A 17062-nucleotide genomic window follows, 5' to 3' on the forward strand; every position below is an offset into this window, starting at 1 on the left:
ACTTTTATTCTCTTCATAGAGGACTCAAGTAAAAGGATTAAGACCCACTTGAATTGGGTGGGTCACATCTCCATGGATACAACTTATTCAAAAGGTTCCACCCAACAAATAAGTCTGCCCCCACAATATTGGATTGGAAGAGCGTGGCTTTTCCGGGGTACCTAACAGTTTCAAACCAGCATACCCATAAAAATAAAAACTGAATTCTGGCTGGCTTCACACATTGTAGTTGCAGAACAAAATACCTAAAGACAATGGAACAAAGTCTAAATCAATTATGAAGGTGAGAAGTTGTGACAAAATACATTCTGTAGCAAAGCATATCATTAATTTATGAAAACAACAGAAAGACCTTCTCAGATATGCAAGACTCAGAAAACATACCACCCATGTACTCTTCTTTAAAATCACTTAAAGATATACTTCAGTTGACTGAAAGATGGAGCAAAAGAGACGTATGTGGAAGTCATGACAAAAAGAGACAAGCAGGGGAATTTAAACAGCAATGTACTGGTTTGAGTCTGTTATGTACAGATTTAAAAACATGTTCTTTTAATCCATTCTTGTGGGGCAAACCTATTGTGGGTGAGACCTTTTGTTTAGGTTAGTTCAATTGAGATGTGACTCAGACCATTCAAGGTGGGTCTTAATCCTTTACTGGAATCTTTGTAAAGAGGATAAAAGACAGTAAAAGCCCCGTGCTTAGACAGAAACGCCCCAGAGATGCAAAGAAGGGAACCACAGGAGCTGAGAGAGAAAGTCACTGAAACCAGAAGCTAATATCCAGAGAGAAGGACCAGCAGACATTGCCATGTGCCCTTCTATGTGACAGAGGAACCCCAGATGCTAGCAGCCTTTCCTCAGAGAAGGTACCCTCTTGTTGATGCCTTAGTTTGGACATTTCACCTTAAAATTGTAGCTTGTAGATTTAATAAATCTCCATTGTTAAAAGCCAACCCATTTTTGGTATATTGCATTCCAGCAGCTTTAGCAAATCTAAACAAGTGAAAATGGAGATGCATTTATAATATTCCAAGTATGGATTATAAAATAACACAGATTTTTAATTTTTGCTTTTTAATTATGTCATATGACATTTGACATAAGAAACAGTTTGTACAATGTAAAAATTAAAAAATATGTTATTTTGTATAACATATGTAACATGTACATATATAACATATGTACTATGGTTTATAAACTGTAATTTAATAGAATAAAATAATTTATATTATATAAAAAATAAACTTAGGGCAGGCCACAGTGGCTCAACAGGCAGAGCTCTCGCCTGCCATCCCAGAGACCCAGGTTCAATTGTTGGTTCCTGTCCATGCAAAAAAAATTAAAATAAATAAAAAATAAAATAAACTTAATAACGAATGTACATGTTATAAAGTAATTAAAGGTAAAAGGGAATTAGGGAGCTTGTCTTAATATATAGTACATTAAAGATAACATTTTGTTTTGACTCTGACATTTAAAATAATAAATTAAAATGCATCTGGAAAATATACAAGTAAATATTAGAATAATTAAAAGCTGTTATGATGCTTTACAAAAATAACAAGAGAAAATAAATTAAGATGACAGAAAAAAGGGCAAGGTGTCAGTTATAACTACAAATGTAATCGATGACTTCCTAGAAAAATATACAAGTAAAACTGGCTCAAAAAGAAATAGAATAACTGAATGGTCTAATATCCATGGAAAAAGGCAAAAACCGTGGTCAGTACTATTTTTCTAAAGAACTAGAAGCCATATAGTTTTATGACTTGCTCATTTAAACACCATAAAATATTCCAAAGCATCTAAAAATGTAGAAAGCACTGAAAGTTATTTTAGCAAGCGAAGATAACCCTAAATCTGATAATGAGAATATTCAAAAGCTACAGACCAATCTCATTTATAAACACAAATACAAACCCTGAAAAATGTTATTTGTAATGGTATGGTAAAAGCATAGTGCAAACTAATATAAACTCCACACGAATTTTGAATTCAACTTAATTTATTTTTCATAGTGGCATGGAAATTCCGAAACTACTGTCAGTACATTTTAAGACTGTACAGACGAATCATGAATAAATACATTGATATTGTTAGGGGCAAGGTTTTGCCATGGGAGAAGAGACACAATTATGGAGTGGAGGAAGACAAGGAAAAACACTTTGGTTTTGGATTGGAGTTTGAGGTATATTATATATATAAATTTGTGTATAATTATATGTTTATATAGTTGTGGTAGTTAGAGTCAGTTCTCAACTTGCTCAGGTGAAGGTACCAAGATCTATTGCTGTGGACATGAGCCAATGGTGTGTGAACCTCATCTGCTGCTGATTACATCTGCAGTGAGCTAGGAGGCGTGCCTGCTGCAATGAATGATGTTTGATTTAACTGGCTGGTGCTTAAACGAGAGAGCTTAATGTAGCACAGCCCAAACAGCTCAGAATACCTCATCTCAGCACTCACAGCTCAGCCCAGGCCTTTGGAGATGGAGAAAGGAATCACCCCAGGGAAAGTTGTTGGAACCCAGAGGCCTGGAGAAAAGGCCAGCAGAGATCACCCTATGCCTTCCCACATAAGAAAGACCCTCAGTTGAAAGTTAGCTGCCTTTCCTCTGAAGAACTAATGAAATAAATCCCCTTTGATTGAAATCCAGTCCGTCTCTGCTAGCATTCTGGCAGCTAGCAAACTAGAACAATAGCCATATTTATATCACTTTATCAAGTAACATTCTCTGTCCTGGATTGGGAGAAACTGGCAACATGTGCCTGGGTGGATTTCAGAATTGCTATGTGCTTCCCATTTGAATGGAAGTGTATCTATTCATTATTCTGTCCCTGCATCACCATTTAATGTTGGGAGTGGGGGAGACACAGATTGTCTTTTCGGATCACAGGTCTCTGGATCAAGGGGACATACACCCAATGAGCTGCCCCTGAGGAAGCTTATCTGTCTCTTGGCCTGATTTAGATAGTGAGATCCTGGACTTTGGGTCAAGGCTGCATGGGCAAGGCTTCTGGGGGAGGGTATGAGTGTTTTTTGCACCTGGGAGGGATGTGAACTGCTTTGGTCAGAGGTGGACTATGATACAGTGTTTCCAAAGATGGTGGTAACTTTTCTTCCCAAGCCACATTTCCCTTTGCAATGTGACTTCCACTCATCCCATTAAGGAGTAGAGTCTCACTTTTTGAGACTGGACTGGTCCTGTGGTTTGCTTTGACCAATTGAATGTGGCACAAATGGAATAGTGCAACTTGTGAGGCTAGGCCTTAAGAGATCCTGTTTTTGCTCTCGTGGAAGTCCTGAAGTATCATGTAAAGAAGTCTGGGTTGTACTGTAGAGAGCAAACGAGGAGAGAGAACCAGAAGGGTGAAAGAACGGAGACAAGAGAGGCCCAGGTGATCCAGCCATATTGAGGAGCCAGTCATGTGAGTGGGCCATCCTGCATTCTCTCACCCCGGTGGCATGAGTGGGCCTAGTCAATAGCATGCGGAGTGAAGATGAGCCATCCTCACTGAGCCCTGCCTGAATTCCTGACCCACAATAATCAGCAGTAAATGGTTGTTCTTTTAAGCATCTCAGTTTTGAGGTCATTTGTTACACAGCAGTGGATAGCGATACAATAGCAGAGAATGCTGGAATCATCTCAAAGAATTCAGGAGTCAACTTGAAGAGACTCCCACTTACTGTGAAGTTTAGGTATCAATAAAGATGTTAACTGCAATGGATTAGAGTATATTAATGTACTAATATTAATGACTTCATTAAAACACTCTAAAGAAAAAAAATATAAAACCTCTCTGGTTATCTTTAAAGGATGCTAGGGAACCAACTTATTATTTTGAATACTGCTAAGTAAAAGAACCATTTGTCCTGCTTTTTCTGCACAAACTGTATTTCAAGGTAACCAAATATCATTGAAGGGAAAAACCTTTGCAGAAAATTTCTGATTATTCCTTCTGTAAGTACAGAAGGAATAACAGAATCTTAATATCATCATTTTGCAACCCCTAATGAAATAATGGATTTAGTGAATGACCATCAAGGACTACTAAAATCATTAGGTAAAAAAAAATGATGAAAAACTGATGATAAATGGGTCAGGCTGAAAATGCCTGAGCCCGTTAACTGATCTTTTTTTTTTAATTAAAAATTTTTTTTAAATACCAAAAAAAACAAACAAATGCAAACATTCAAAGTTTTGATCATTCCATTTAACATATATAATCAGCAATGCACAATATCATCACATAGTTGCATATTCATCATCATGATCATTTCTTGGAACATTTGCATCTATTCAGAAAAAGAAATAAAGAGAAAACAGAGAAAAATTCATACATCCCATACCCCCCACCCCTCTCCCTCACCAATCACCAGCATTTCAATCTAAATTTATTTTCCATTAACTGATCTTAACATCACAAGAGAAATATGCAGACCTACCTGTGAAGTCTGCTTGCCCAAAAACCAACTAAACCAAAATAAATATCCCCAAGCCAAATCTAATCTAAACAATTCTCTAGATCTGTTAGTTTACAAAAGATGCTGGTGAGAAGGAAACATGCCACTATGGGGATGCAAACACAAAAGCCAGAATGTGAAAATTTTCATTGGACAAATGCCCCAAGTTCTTCAACGAATATGTGGCAAGGAAAAAAAAAAAAAAAGGGTGGTGGTGGTGGGGGTGGGAGACTTATAGCTTTAAAAAAGGGACTTCAGGGATGGGTTAGCCATAGGCAGGGTGTGGAACATATTCATATCCTGAATCAGTTGCAGAAAGTGATCTGCAGACAAGGGTGGAGATGTGAACTATGGCTGAGTATTTGATGATAAGAAGTATTAAATTATTCCGGCATGAGATGTAGTTTTTCTAGGTGAAGGTGTCATGTCGCTGCGGAGGGCCTGGATGTGAGTCCCGAGGGCAGCTAAGAACTTTCCAGACTCACTCGCAGTGTAAGGACAGACCAAGCTCAGGCCAGCGGGACTCTGAGGATGAGGGGTCACAGGCCTCCTGGAACAGCATCAAAGGGGAGCCAGGAAGCTCTTCCGGTTGCCTTCATGGGCAACAAGCACCTCTCTGAGATCCTTCTCCAATTCTGCCTCCAAATCCAGTCCTACCTGGCCAAAGTCGGAGTTCTGGAAGAGAAAAAAACAACACATCTGGGGACAAAGGACCAGTAGGATCAAATCACTCACATGCTCTTAGGGGCCCCTCCCAGCCGTTCTGGAAACCCGAACTTCATCGTCTGTCAGGCAGAGGCGGTGGGGAGACCCTGCTACTAAAATACTGAAATGGAGAAGATGCCACCGATTAACGCAGGCCTGGCAGGGGCCTAGACAGAAGATGTCTTTGGTCACTGAAAAGCCTGAGCATAAGGATTCATGGAGAACAGAGCATTTCCTTGGAACCCCGCCCTGCCTGTGACGGAAGGGTAGGTGATGGATGGCCCTTCTGTTCTCCAAGGCTAAGCCTGGGCAGGGACTGAGGCTCACTGGGTCGGCTCTTTCTCCTGACAATTTACGATTTGAGATTCCTGAACATGACAACTTCTCGAGGTAGAGGGGGAGGCTGGGGGGAATTGAAAAGCTTCCTTAGATACCTCCCAAGAAATATCTGTACAATGAGATTAAAAATCAGGGTAAACTAAAGCCAAGAATGGTTCGGGTCACAAGACTGATCAACTAGTTCTCGGAGGGAGAAACCAGCACTGGGTTATTGCAGAGTCCAGGGGGACACTAATCCAGGCATCAGCCTCCCAGAAGCTTAATAGTTTTCTCTAGTTTAAGTCATTCATTTCTGCGTTTCTGCAACATTAATGGCAACTAGGTCTAAACTGCCTTCTCCCCAGGGCGAACAAGGAGCTGGGTATCAATTCACTCTCCTCAGCATCAATGACTGTCTGGGAACAGGACAGACTCATCAAGGTACCTTTTAGAGAGACCCTCCCCTCTCCTGCTGGCTGCTCCTTTGGTACCCACCCCTTGCCCCGTCCCCACCCCCGATAATGCCGATACAGATCTTTCTGTACTCCCTACCTCATTTGAGCCCTCTTCGGGATAAGACGGGGTGCAATCCTTGCAAGGTTCTGCCCTCCCAGAAATTAGGGGGAAGTAGAAAGGAGGGGACCCAGAAGCAGGAGGTGCCTTTACCTTGTAAAATGCTTTATGGTTGTGAAAGATTAGGCGCACATCCCTCACAAACCACGCCACTGAATACACTTTCCTAAGCAGCCTGTCCTTAATCAGGTCCAACCACATGGCTTCCTTAAAAGGCTCACCGTAGTCTCGGATCTGGGGACAAAGCCAAGGAAGGGAGGACGTTAGGCGGACAATGCCGTCATCGTCATGTGTATGGATCCAGCTTAAATACATTACAAGCCTTTGTCTCTGTAATCGTGATAAGAACATCTGACATCTATGCAAGGGCCAGATTCTTCTAAATACATCACACGTGGTAACTTACAGGCTCTTCCCAGCAGCCCTAGGAGACCCCACTGACCCCATTTATACAGGAGGAAACTGAGGCAGGAGAGGGTAAGTCATCTACCCAAGGTTTCCCAGCTAAAGACTTTTGGGAAGACCCAGGACTTCATCCCACACAGTTTGGCTCCTGAGTCTATTCTCCTAATCCCCAGGCTTCCTGTGGGGAAGGCAGTCCCACTTAAGAGAAGATGGGCGTGAGATGAGATACATGAAAGGTGAAGCAACTCGCCCCGTGTCCCTGAGCTGGGACGCGGGGGCTGCGGCGTTTGGACAGGGCAGAGCCACTCCGGAGCCTCAGTGGACCTGGCAGCTCTCCTGCCTCCTGAGCCAATGACAGCTGGTGTCCTGCGTGGCCACAGGCCTCGACGGCAAACTTCTCAAAGATGGCTTTACACAGGAGAGATGCTGAGAAGTTGAGAATCACCAGCTATGACTTACATTACGGGGGGTCTCTGCAAAGAAGGAGCTTTGAGGGTGGCAATAGGCCTTCAAGAGGAGGGACTCGCATTTCTGTAAGACACGAAGGGGGATTGAGAGTGAAGCGCAGCTGGGCAGATGTGAAGCGAGGCCTGTGTCCAGACACGCCCAGGGACCACGGCAGCTGCGCACAGCCAGCCCAGGGTCCGAGGGATGGCTTGGCTTTCCTTCTAACTCAACGGTTTGGCATCGTCTCAGCGAAATGCCGCAGGCTGCCCTTGGGTGCGTTCCCTCAAAGGAGAGGGCCTGGGGTTCACAGCCGACTCACCAGCTGCTCCTCAGGCAGCATCCGCCTCTCCAGGGGCTTCAGTTCCCCATGACACCGTCGGTTTCTAGAAGATTCCTTCATCCTGCAGAACGTACAGCTCCACGGGGCCCTGAGAGTCGTGCATACATTGAGCAGGGACAAGTCCCTGGGGGCAGCTCTCGATCCTATGATTGCCAAAGGGCTCGACTCCGGGGGGTGGGGTGGGCAGGGAATGAGGCCACTCCGGGGTCCTGAGGTGATGACCTGCCCCACGCCCCCTGCCCATAGATGGTAGTGGTGGGGGTCACTCTGCACGATGGGGTGTCACGGTGAGCCCATGGGTCTCCTCTGCCTGGCTGCCAGGCCTGGACACCGCAGGTCTTCCTCAGCCCCATGAGACCTGGGGAGGGGCAGGGGCCATGCGATGCCTCCTGCCTGTTCTGAGTCATCATAGGATATGGACAAATGGCGTTTCTCATCCCCCCTCCCCTCGTACAGGAGCCCGTGCAATAAAACTGCTAGGAAAGGACATCTCCCCTGCCAAGTGGGGTCAACGCGGCCCAATGGGGGTCTCGGAGACCCAGTGTTGCCGTGGATGATGCCAAGGGGCAGGACGCCGCGCCTGCATGGCACGCCCTGGGCACAGGCCTCGGCACGGTGCACGGGGATCTGCCCCTGCCCAGGGAAGGACAGAGCCCAGAGCTGCGGCGGGGGTCGGGGGGTGCACACTGACCTCTCAGCCTCTTCAGGAGGGATGTGACAGTCCCTGTGGAAGGACCTCAGACAGGTGGCACAGCAGAGCAGCCGTCCTCGCCGGCAGCACACCTCACATTGGTCCCAGGTGTCTGGCTGGAGGGTGAGATAAGGCAGGAGCCGCTGGGACCGGGCACCCACCGACAGCCAACCCCCCATGGGGTCCAGCGTGCATTGTCCTGGCGGGGGCACCCCAATTCCACTGGCCACGATGGCGGGACAAGTCGGGCGTTTCCAGAAGGGCCGGCAAGTCCATTTAAGCCCTTTCCACTCAAAGCGTGGCACCAGCATCTGCCGGGAGCCTTTGAGAGATGCAGACCTGTGGAGTCGGAATCCGCATTTCACCAGGACCCCCAGGCGATATGTAAGTGACCTGAAACTGGAGGCACCTGTGCTTTGGACTCCACCCCAGGGCATAGGCCTGCAACAAGGAGCTGATGATCCCACCAGAGTCCAGGTACTTTTGTCCCTGGGCCAGCCCGGGCCTTGTCTCCGGGCCTCTCCCCTGCGCTTCCTGCCATCCGACACGTATGCCGGGGACCCAGAGACTAGAGCCTGATTTTGCAGCTGACAAATAAAAAGACAGATGGCCAAAGGCTATTCCTCATCATGGAGCTGCTGCATAAATGGGTTGATCGGTGGGCCCAGGAAACCATACTTTCTTTCCTCATGGCTGTGAATTCTACATGTGATTTACCCGAAGGTGGAGGTCTTTGCTGCTGGCTGACGACCCGCAGGGAGCGGCATTTCCTCCACTCCTGCCCAACACGAGGCAGGCCCTGCGGGGACCTGGGCGGGGGGTGGGAGGGTGGGGGGGAGGGGTTTCTGAGTTGCTCCCTCCACTTCCTGGGCCCTGGGACTTCTTGAAGGAGCCGCCCAGAGAGCAGGGGTCTTTCTGGCCTCCCCAGCCTGGACTTGCCAGCCTGTCCTGCTTTTCCCTTGGGACTGTCACTCTACGGCCAGTCTGTGCAGGGTGGACGCCTGGGCTGCTCTGGCCCACGGCCCAGACCTACCGACCCCCCTGGCTGAACCCTGGTTGTTCCAGAGCCCTGCCTGTCCCCCTTCCACTCCCCCCGCCCCGTCCCCCAGCTCAGGTGAGGAAGCAGGACAGATGCCAACGCACGCGGCAGCGATGCGGAAAGGATGGGTTGGTTGCTGAGATACACAAGTCCACAGTCACGTTCTGTAATGAAGACAAAGCTTCCGTTCTTGGTATGTGATTGCAGGCACGTTTCAAGCCCCTTCCTTCCCTCTTCCCCTTTTGTCCCACATCTGGGCACACGGAAAACAAAGCTCGCAGGCCGCCACCTTAGCACCAGTGGGAAATCCAAACCATGCAAGCCCCGGGCCTATTAAAGGAACCCTCACCTGGGCCCCAGCCCCTACCCACAATCAAACCCAGGGCTTCTCACCCCTCCCTATGCTTGGACCATTTCCAGGCTGGCTCGGGGGGCTGCGTGCTCTCCCCCGAGGCCTGGATATTTGAGTCTTCACACTCTTTTCGTGCTTGTGTGGCGCCACCAGTTTTGGTGGTGGTGGTGGGGGGTGTGGGTCCCCCCTCCCCTGGGGTACAGCAAGCAGAGCGTCAGGGGGAGGCCTGCCTCCACCAGGGTCTCCTCTGGCTTTGGCCCCGCAGTCTGCTGGTAAGTGGGCACTGTGAGCCCTGCGGCCACCTGCTGCTGCTTGAGCTTTAAGCCGTGTGGCTTTGTGATGCCTTTGTGAGTCTTACTGAGCTTGTGTTAGAGGTTTAACCGCCCTGAGTCAGAAGTTCCAACAACTGGGGTCTAGGGACAGGAGGATGGGATTGGTCACGGTGCAGACCCATCTGTGTGCCTCAGATTAGTCTTGTGTCTTGATTCCAGCCTAAGCCGTGGCCTGGGCTCAGGGGACCGGTCCTCACCCCGTGACTGCTGGCTGTGTGCCCCAGCCAGACTGCAGGATACAAGAGCCGACAGGTGGTTACTCGAGTGAGGAAGCAACTTCTAAATGTGAGCGGGGAAGAGAAGCCCTGGAAAAATATACAACAACCCTCTTATCACCCTCCCCTCCTCACCCCCAAAATCTCCAAAGCCCACATTACACTTGAATACAGGAGCAGGAAACAAAAACTGAAACAGATTTGCAATGTGCCTCAATTGGAAACCCAAAATTTACTAAACAACAGAAAGATAAAAGGGTGCAGATTTGGGCTGTGCAACGGCGGCTCAGTGGCAGAATTCCTGCCTGCCATGCGGGAGACCCGGGTTCATGCTGGGGTTAAAAAAAAAAAAGGGTACAGATTCACCTTTGTGCCTCTACAAGATAGAGTTTCGATTCCCTTTTAACATCTGCTGAGAAACACTAAGTGACAAACCTTTATGGCATTTATCGGTAATGGGGCTCAAGTAGCAGTTATTCCTGGGGACCCACAAATTTTAAGCAGGACACCCCCAGAATAGAAGACAATAGGTCTGTCTTGTCTTAACCACGGGGACCATAGCCTTGCCGAAGTCCTTCAGGGTGGAAACACCCATCGCCCTAAAATATCCCCAGAGTGGGTGGGACGTTCTGGCCCTGACAATGAATGATACACTGAAGGAAAGTCTTTGGTACTTACACTGTTTCTCTGTTTCGCAGCCTAATTCAGCCTGTTCTTAAGCCTGGAAAGAATGGCTAGTGCTGCAAGCTGGGGAATACACCTTGCGGCTGTGACCAAACCAATAAGTCTTGTTTACCCAATAGTATGGAAACACTGACTCTATACGATTGGTAACTGGTAAAGACTTTGTAGTCACAAACTAAGTCACAGATTCAGTTAATATGTTTCTCTCAGGGCCTATTTCTTTCAGCTGCAGTTGGCCTTCATACAAATATTGCAAAAACCACGTCAGCTTTGCATGCAGTTCAAGAGGGTTGAAACCATCAGACAAAAGGATTTTCCATGGATCCTTTCTGAGTAGCTATATTTGGAATCTTGAGTTCCTCTGAGATGGCTGGCTGAATTCATGAGTCAGACACCTATTCTCCTTAGCAATGAGCTGGTCAGCCAAACCCTCGTATGGAGCTACATTCTCTGGGGGCTCACCCACCTCTCCCCCAGGAGCTCATGGAGGACCCAGCTAGAGCTGCTTCTGACCTTAGTCTCAGAGCACACCACCTGGATAGGCTGAGAATTTTACAAATCTCAATTGCTGGTTCCTTTGTACGTAAGAGTTCAGTTTTCAGTCTATCCCTTTCCACTTGCATTTTACTATAACCAGCAAGGAGAAACCCAGGTTCACCTCCCACACGTAGCTGGGAAATCCTCTCAGCTAAATATACAAATTCATCACTTTCAGCTTCTGCCTTCCATCTGACGTCAACACAATTTCACCAAGTTCTCTGCGCTTTATAATAAGGATCACCTTTCCTCCAGTTTCTAATAATACCTTCATCATTTCCTTCTAAGGCCTCATCAGAAGTGTCTCTAACGTCCATATTTCTACTAACAGACTCTTCAAAGCAATTTAGTCTTTTTCTATTAAGCACTCACAATTCTTCCAGTTTCTACCCATTATCTAATTCCAAAGCTGTTTCCACATTTTTTAGGTATTTGCAAGAGAAGCATCCCATTTTCCAATTCCAAAAACTGTCTTAGTTTACCAGAGCTGCTACCACAAATGCCACAAACTGGTTTTGGCTTAAATAAAATCTCATGGTTTGGGAGACTAAAAGGCTCGCTCCCTCTCAGGGTCATCGCATTCTGCTCCCAGCTTGCCACCATCCCTGAGGTTCCTTGGCTTTCCCGTCACAGGGCGATGTCCTCTGCTTTCTCCTTTAGCTTCCTGCTGACTTCCTCTCTGGCTCCACCGGTGGCTTTCTCTTTACAGTCAACTGGTTTAAGGCCCACTGTCATATATGGTTGGCCCACACTTTAAGTAAAAATACCATCTTCAAGAGGCTCTATTCACCACGGGTTCACACCCACAGGAATGCAGAGTAAGATTAGGAACATGTCTGAATTGGGGCAACACTCAATATACCACATCATTATAAAAATTCCAGTTGTATATAAATGTATAATATAGAAGGCAAATGTCCCCTGTAATTCATCCCTGAATAATCACAGCTGACTTTTTCAGTCATAGCCCTATACAGTCACATAAAAACATTGGGCGCCTTCCATACCCAAGCTACCAATATAAGCTTCTGAAAGTTCTCCTGACCTCAAAACCCTCTAGTGGTTTTCCAATGACTGAGAATGAGTCAATATACGAATCCGTGTCTTTTAAAAAAAAAATACCATTGTGCTGGTCCAGTTTATTTTACAATACTGATTGGCAGTTTTTGCTATTACAAAGCTGCAATGAGCAACCCTACGTATATCAAGGTGTTTCAAATACAGAAAATATGGTTTATGCAAAAAATGGCTTTGGGAGACAATTTTATAAACTTTGATTAAACCCAGCCAAGGATCAGGCCAGCCTCCAGGGCAAGATGGGAGAGGCACCCTTGCCTCTGCTGGAAGCTCACATTTAATGGGGAGCTCACGAGTGGAACAGTCTGGAGGACATATCTAAGCTGGTATAGAAGGTTCAAGTGTAGTAGCTAATCCAGCCAATGGATTTGGTTTATAATCATCCAAATTCCACATCTTTTTCTAAAACACATGTAATCATCAACTTTTGTCCTAATTTTTATTTTGAAGCATCATTTGCTTTCTCATCTCATATTAACTTAACAGCAAGTTCATACTTGAACCATTACGCAGACACCTAAACGGGAAGGTGACTCAGAGCCGGAAAACTTAGGGACTTTAAGGTGAGCCTTCAGACATGGAAAGTCTGCAACATGATGACTGAGAATGTGGCAGAAATTCACCTGCTATTTACCTCTCTTCGGGGATTTATTCTCGAAGGACAGAATAAAAGTTCTTTCTGAAAGACAGAAGGGATCAATGAATGAGGTTATTTTGGAGGCTCCTCTTTTGTAAGTATTGAAGTGAATATTTCTACCTGGATGTTCCCTTGGCATCACAAACCCAAGGTATCTAAAAGAAAAATTAACTTCCTCCCCCAATCAGTTCTTCTTATGAACTTTAAAGTTAAGGATATATTTTTTCCCCTGTTACTCAAATTTAAGATCTATAGCTCTCCTTTCCCAACCCCATTCTCATCCATTCCTTTACCTTTTCATTTCTTCTTCTCTAGATCAAATCCTTGTGATTTCATTCCAGTCATCATTTTTGAATACTACGGGAGGCTTTGGACTAGATTCTGGGATTACAGAGACTCGCACATTCTTTAGGAGTTCACGGGACAGCAGCAGTGTGCTACCAAAGTGACGAAGAGAGACTGCCCACAGATGGCACTGCCCAGAAATGATGCACAAAGGGGTTCACGTGCAGTTGGGTCTCCATTTATTGAGTGGAGGAGGCAGGGTAGCTCTTGCAGGTTTTTATGTCTCCAGCTAGTCTCCTTCCAGCCCACTCTACCTAATACCACCAGATTATGCATCTTCCTTCTCTCCTGATCTCACAGGACTTTGGGGGTGAGGGGCGTTGGAAGCTTCCTTGCTAGCTTTTAAAAGTCTTCACCTTCAGCACCAATCTGCATTCCTAACTTTATCACCCACAGCTTTCCCCACGAATTTTCAGCTCTTGCCAAATTGTGCTGTTGAATCCTAATGGGAATTTCTTCTCATTTCTGCCTATCGAAATCCCACTCATCCCTCCTATTTAAACCTGTCACCTGGCTGTCCCTTATCCTTAGAATACCTCCAGTAGATATTGTAGTGTCTTCCCTCGGCAATGCACACTCCGCCTCCAGTTCTTTGATTTTGCCCGGTTTCCCTCTTTTTCAAATTCTTTTGGGGTGAACCAAACTCCCTTCTCATTCTGAATGCACTTCTCTGATGCTCCTGTAAGATAAAGACAGACTATTCCAGAACCCCACTTCCATCCCCTCCCACCAATTCATCCTAAGTCTCCAAACCCTTAGTTGGAATGGCCAGCCTTTCTGGGTCCAGACAGCCTGCCCCTGTGCGGTGGGGGCAGTAGCAAGAATCTAGATTCCTCTTCTCTTATACTGAAGCTCCTAAAATCTGCCCAAGTGGTGAGGGAGTGGAATAGGATTTGAATTTTATGGCACACCTGTCCTAGCATGCAGGTAGGGGCAAGGTGATCAGATCACAGGGTGCTGTGGGAGTGGAGGGACCTGGTGAACGGATGTACACAACATGCTAAAGTGTGAGAATCCCATCCTAAGAAGCACTTCCTTCTATGCAGTCTAGTTGCAGAGTCCTTTTTTTGAGCAACTGTGTACACGGTGCTTTCCTCCCTTCTCATGATTCCTTCATCTAGGAGTTCCAAAAAGCGGAAGACAAAGGCACCCACCTTTTTTCATTTTCTCCTTAAATAAAATCCCTTTTGCCTCACCACAGGTCACAGGGAGTATAGGAGATTGAAAATCCATGGTTTCATCTTCAGGCTTTTCTGAAACTAGAAAAGGAAAAGTTTAGCTTTGTTTAATCTTCATTCTCTCTCCTTCGTGAGTCCTACCTTCGTGAATCCTACCCTCCATGAATTCCAATAATAACAACAATAATAATAAAAACATTGGGGAACTCTTGCTAAGTTGCAGAAAATCATCCATTTTGAGTGGCAGATTCACTACATGAATAGAGTAATCTCCAATACACCAAACCAAAACCACCACCAAACAAATCAAACAAAACATTTTAGTAGAAAGTACAAGGCTTTGTCTTTGGTGGATGTCCCTTAATTTGTAAGCTAGTTGGCCATCACCTAATGTTCCTTTGTCCCATAAACATCTTGCTTTTCCTTCTGTGCCGATGCAAGTTGCCTACCCAAAGTATTTCTCTTCTGTCCAGATAGCTAGAGAAACAGTTTCATCTGTAATCTTATTTCTTGATTCAAACCAAGGTTTGGGTGAGTGAGGTAGTTAGCACTGGGGGACGATATCAGTCTTCATTGTTTTCTATTTCTTTTCATTTTATTGCAACTCTGTTTCTTCCTCTGTGAGTAAAAGAAAACCCTGAGAGCTCTACCTTAATCTGCAAATTGCACATAGAGAGACTGGGCACCTCAGAAGCTCTGAGTGGGGATGTGGGGTTCTGATTCAAGACAAGCAGTTGTAGGAGGTTTTAAATATCAGTGAGCCGTGCCTCCAACCCCAGCCTCACTGTGGGTGAATTCATTAAAGATCTCCTGTAGGGGCCATCTCCTGGGGAAGTGGGGCAGAGGGCTGCCCATGGCTGATGTTGACTTATAGAAAATGTTAAAGCTGGTATAAATCTATAAAAACTTCTAGTCCAATTCTCTCCCTGGCCTCAAATGCTTATCAAAACAGGCGAAGGAAAATAACCATATTGAAAGCAAGAGCACTGCTGAGAAAAGCGAAAGAGTAGTATCAATGACAAAGAAACCATTAATTATTCTGGAACGATGAAGCAGATAGAGGAGGGACCCCAGGGAAGTGAGAGGATGGTTCTCCCCTCAGAGCCCCAACGATGCCCCGTGTGGACAGAGCAGGCAAGGATGGGCTGCAGGCTGGGCACGGGGGTGGGGGGGCAGGCCCCTGGAGGGTGAGACAAAGAGCTCTGCTCCGACAGCTGGCCATTGCTCCCGCATGGCGTGGCCATCCCCACTACTTGTCCCCAACTCTGCTCACCACACATGGCGCAGTGGAAGAGAACATGGACTCCAGAGCCAGAGCAGGTGGGTTTATACTCCAGGATCTGCAGCTCACCAGCAAGTATTACATAAGTATCTATCATTGTCGTCAAAACGGAGCAGAGGATTTGCTGCTGCAGGATTCCAACTTGGGCGACAAGGCAGAGCCACAGGTAACTTTGCAGGCACTACTGCAAACCCCAAGAGGGACAGCAGGGCCACAGGAGCCCTCTAAAGTTCTCAGTCTCCACGGAGATGTCCTCCCCAATACCCTGTGGTAAGCAGAACTCCAGTGAACACAGATATCCTGAAGTAGCGCATAAGCAGATGCAGGAGCAGTGGGTGGCGCTGGGAACTAGTGGCAGGAAAGTAAAATGCTTTCTTTACCTGGTGCAGGCAGCTCACAGAGGGAGTCTGGGCTTGGTGCCCCGAGTACCTCCAGAACCACCCACCCTTTGCCTGGTGGAGGGAGACAGCTTTCTGGTCTGTTCCCAATAATCCTGCATTTGGCTCGGCCTTACCTACTCCTCCCAGCAAACAGGCCTTCAGGGATGGAGCCCTGTGCTGCTGGAAACTGTGGGGACAGCCTGCTTAGGCTGATATGACATCAGACAGCCCAGTTTCTAGGGAGACCCCCCCCCAAAGTCCTAGCAGTGGTTGATTTCAATCAGCATAAGTCAGTGTGCTGGTTTGAAAGGATGTATGTCCCCTAGAAAAGTCACATTTTAATCAAAATCCCATTCCCTATTCAATATTGCATGTTTGAAACTGTAATCAGATCATCTCCCTGGATGATATGATTTAGTCAAGAGTGGTTGTTAAACTGTATTAAGAGATGACATGTCTCCACCCATTTGGGTGGGTCTTGATAAGTTTCTGGAGTCCTATAAAAGAGGAAACATTGCGGAGAATGAAAGAGATTCTGAGACAGCAAAGACTGCTGCAGCACCACAAAGTAGAGAGTTCATGAGCCAGTGACCTTTGGAGATGATAAAGGAAAACGCCTCCCAGGGAGCTTCATGAAACAGGAAGCCAGGAGAGGAAGCTAGCAGATGACGCCACGTTCGCCATGTGCCCTTCCAGCTGAGAGAGAAGCCCTGACTGTGTTCGCCACGTGCCTTCTCACTGAGAGAGAAACCATGAACTTCATCAGCATTCTTGAACCAAAGTATCTTTCCCTGGATGCCTTAGATTGGACATTTCTATAGACTTGTTTTAATTGGGACATTTTCTCAGCCTTAGAGCTGTAAACTAGCAACTAATTAAATTCCCCCTTTTAAAAGTCATTCCGTTTCTGTTACATTGCATCCCGGCAGCTAGCAAACTAAAACAGTACGTGTGAGCAAACGACCGGGAGCGGAGGAAGCCAAGACTTGGGTGGCAAGCTGGGTCACTGAAGTACAAGATTTCCTTCCCAAATCAAATGAAATGGTGAATGGAAGGAA

The 17062-nt window shown here is 46.3% G+C and overlaps 1 protein-coding gene across 4 annotated transcripts in view; it reads right to left on the minus strand.

Annotated features, from left to right (window-relative positions):
• Window positions 1-1996: 1996 nt before the first annotated feature.
• Window positions 1997-17062, minus strand: part of SP110 (SP110 nuclear body protein) — a 49710-nt gene continuing 34644 nt past the window's right edge. For 3 of the 4 annotated variants that reach the window (XM_077155385.1, XM_077155384.1, XM_077155387.1), the window contains 8 exons: window positions 14319-14423; window positions 13701-13843; window positions 12817-12861; window positions 7947-8062; window positions 7235-7343; window positions 6928-6999; window positions 6157-6297; window positions 1997-5142 (listed from right to left, as the gene is read on the minus strand). In XM_077155385.1, coding sequence (XP_077011500.1) covers window positions 5029-5142; window positions 6157-6297; window positions 6928-6999; window positions 7235-7343; window positions 7947-8062; window positions 12817-12861; window positions 13701-13843; window positions 14319-14423 — 845 coding nt within the window. In that variant the 3' untranslated portion in view covers window positions 1997-5028. The remainder of the gene's footprint in view (window positions 5143-6156; window positions 6298-6927; window positions 7000-7234; window positions 7344-7946; window positions 8063-12816; window positions 12862-13700; window positions 13844-14318; window positions 14424-17062) is intronic. The other variant, XM_077155386.1, reaches the window with a different exon arrangement.

The sequence above is a fragment of the Tamandua tetradactyla genome, chromosome 3 (genome assembly GCF_023851605.1).
Source record: "Tamandua tetradactyla isolate mTamTet1 chromosome 3, mTamTet1.pri, whole genome shotgun sequence".
Lineage (NCBI taxonomy): Eukaryota > Metazoa > Chordata > Mammalia > Pilosa > Myrmecophagidae > Tamandua > Tamandua tetradactyla.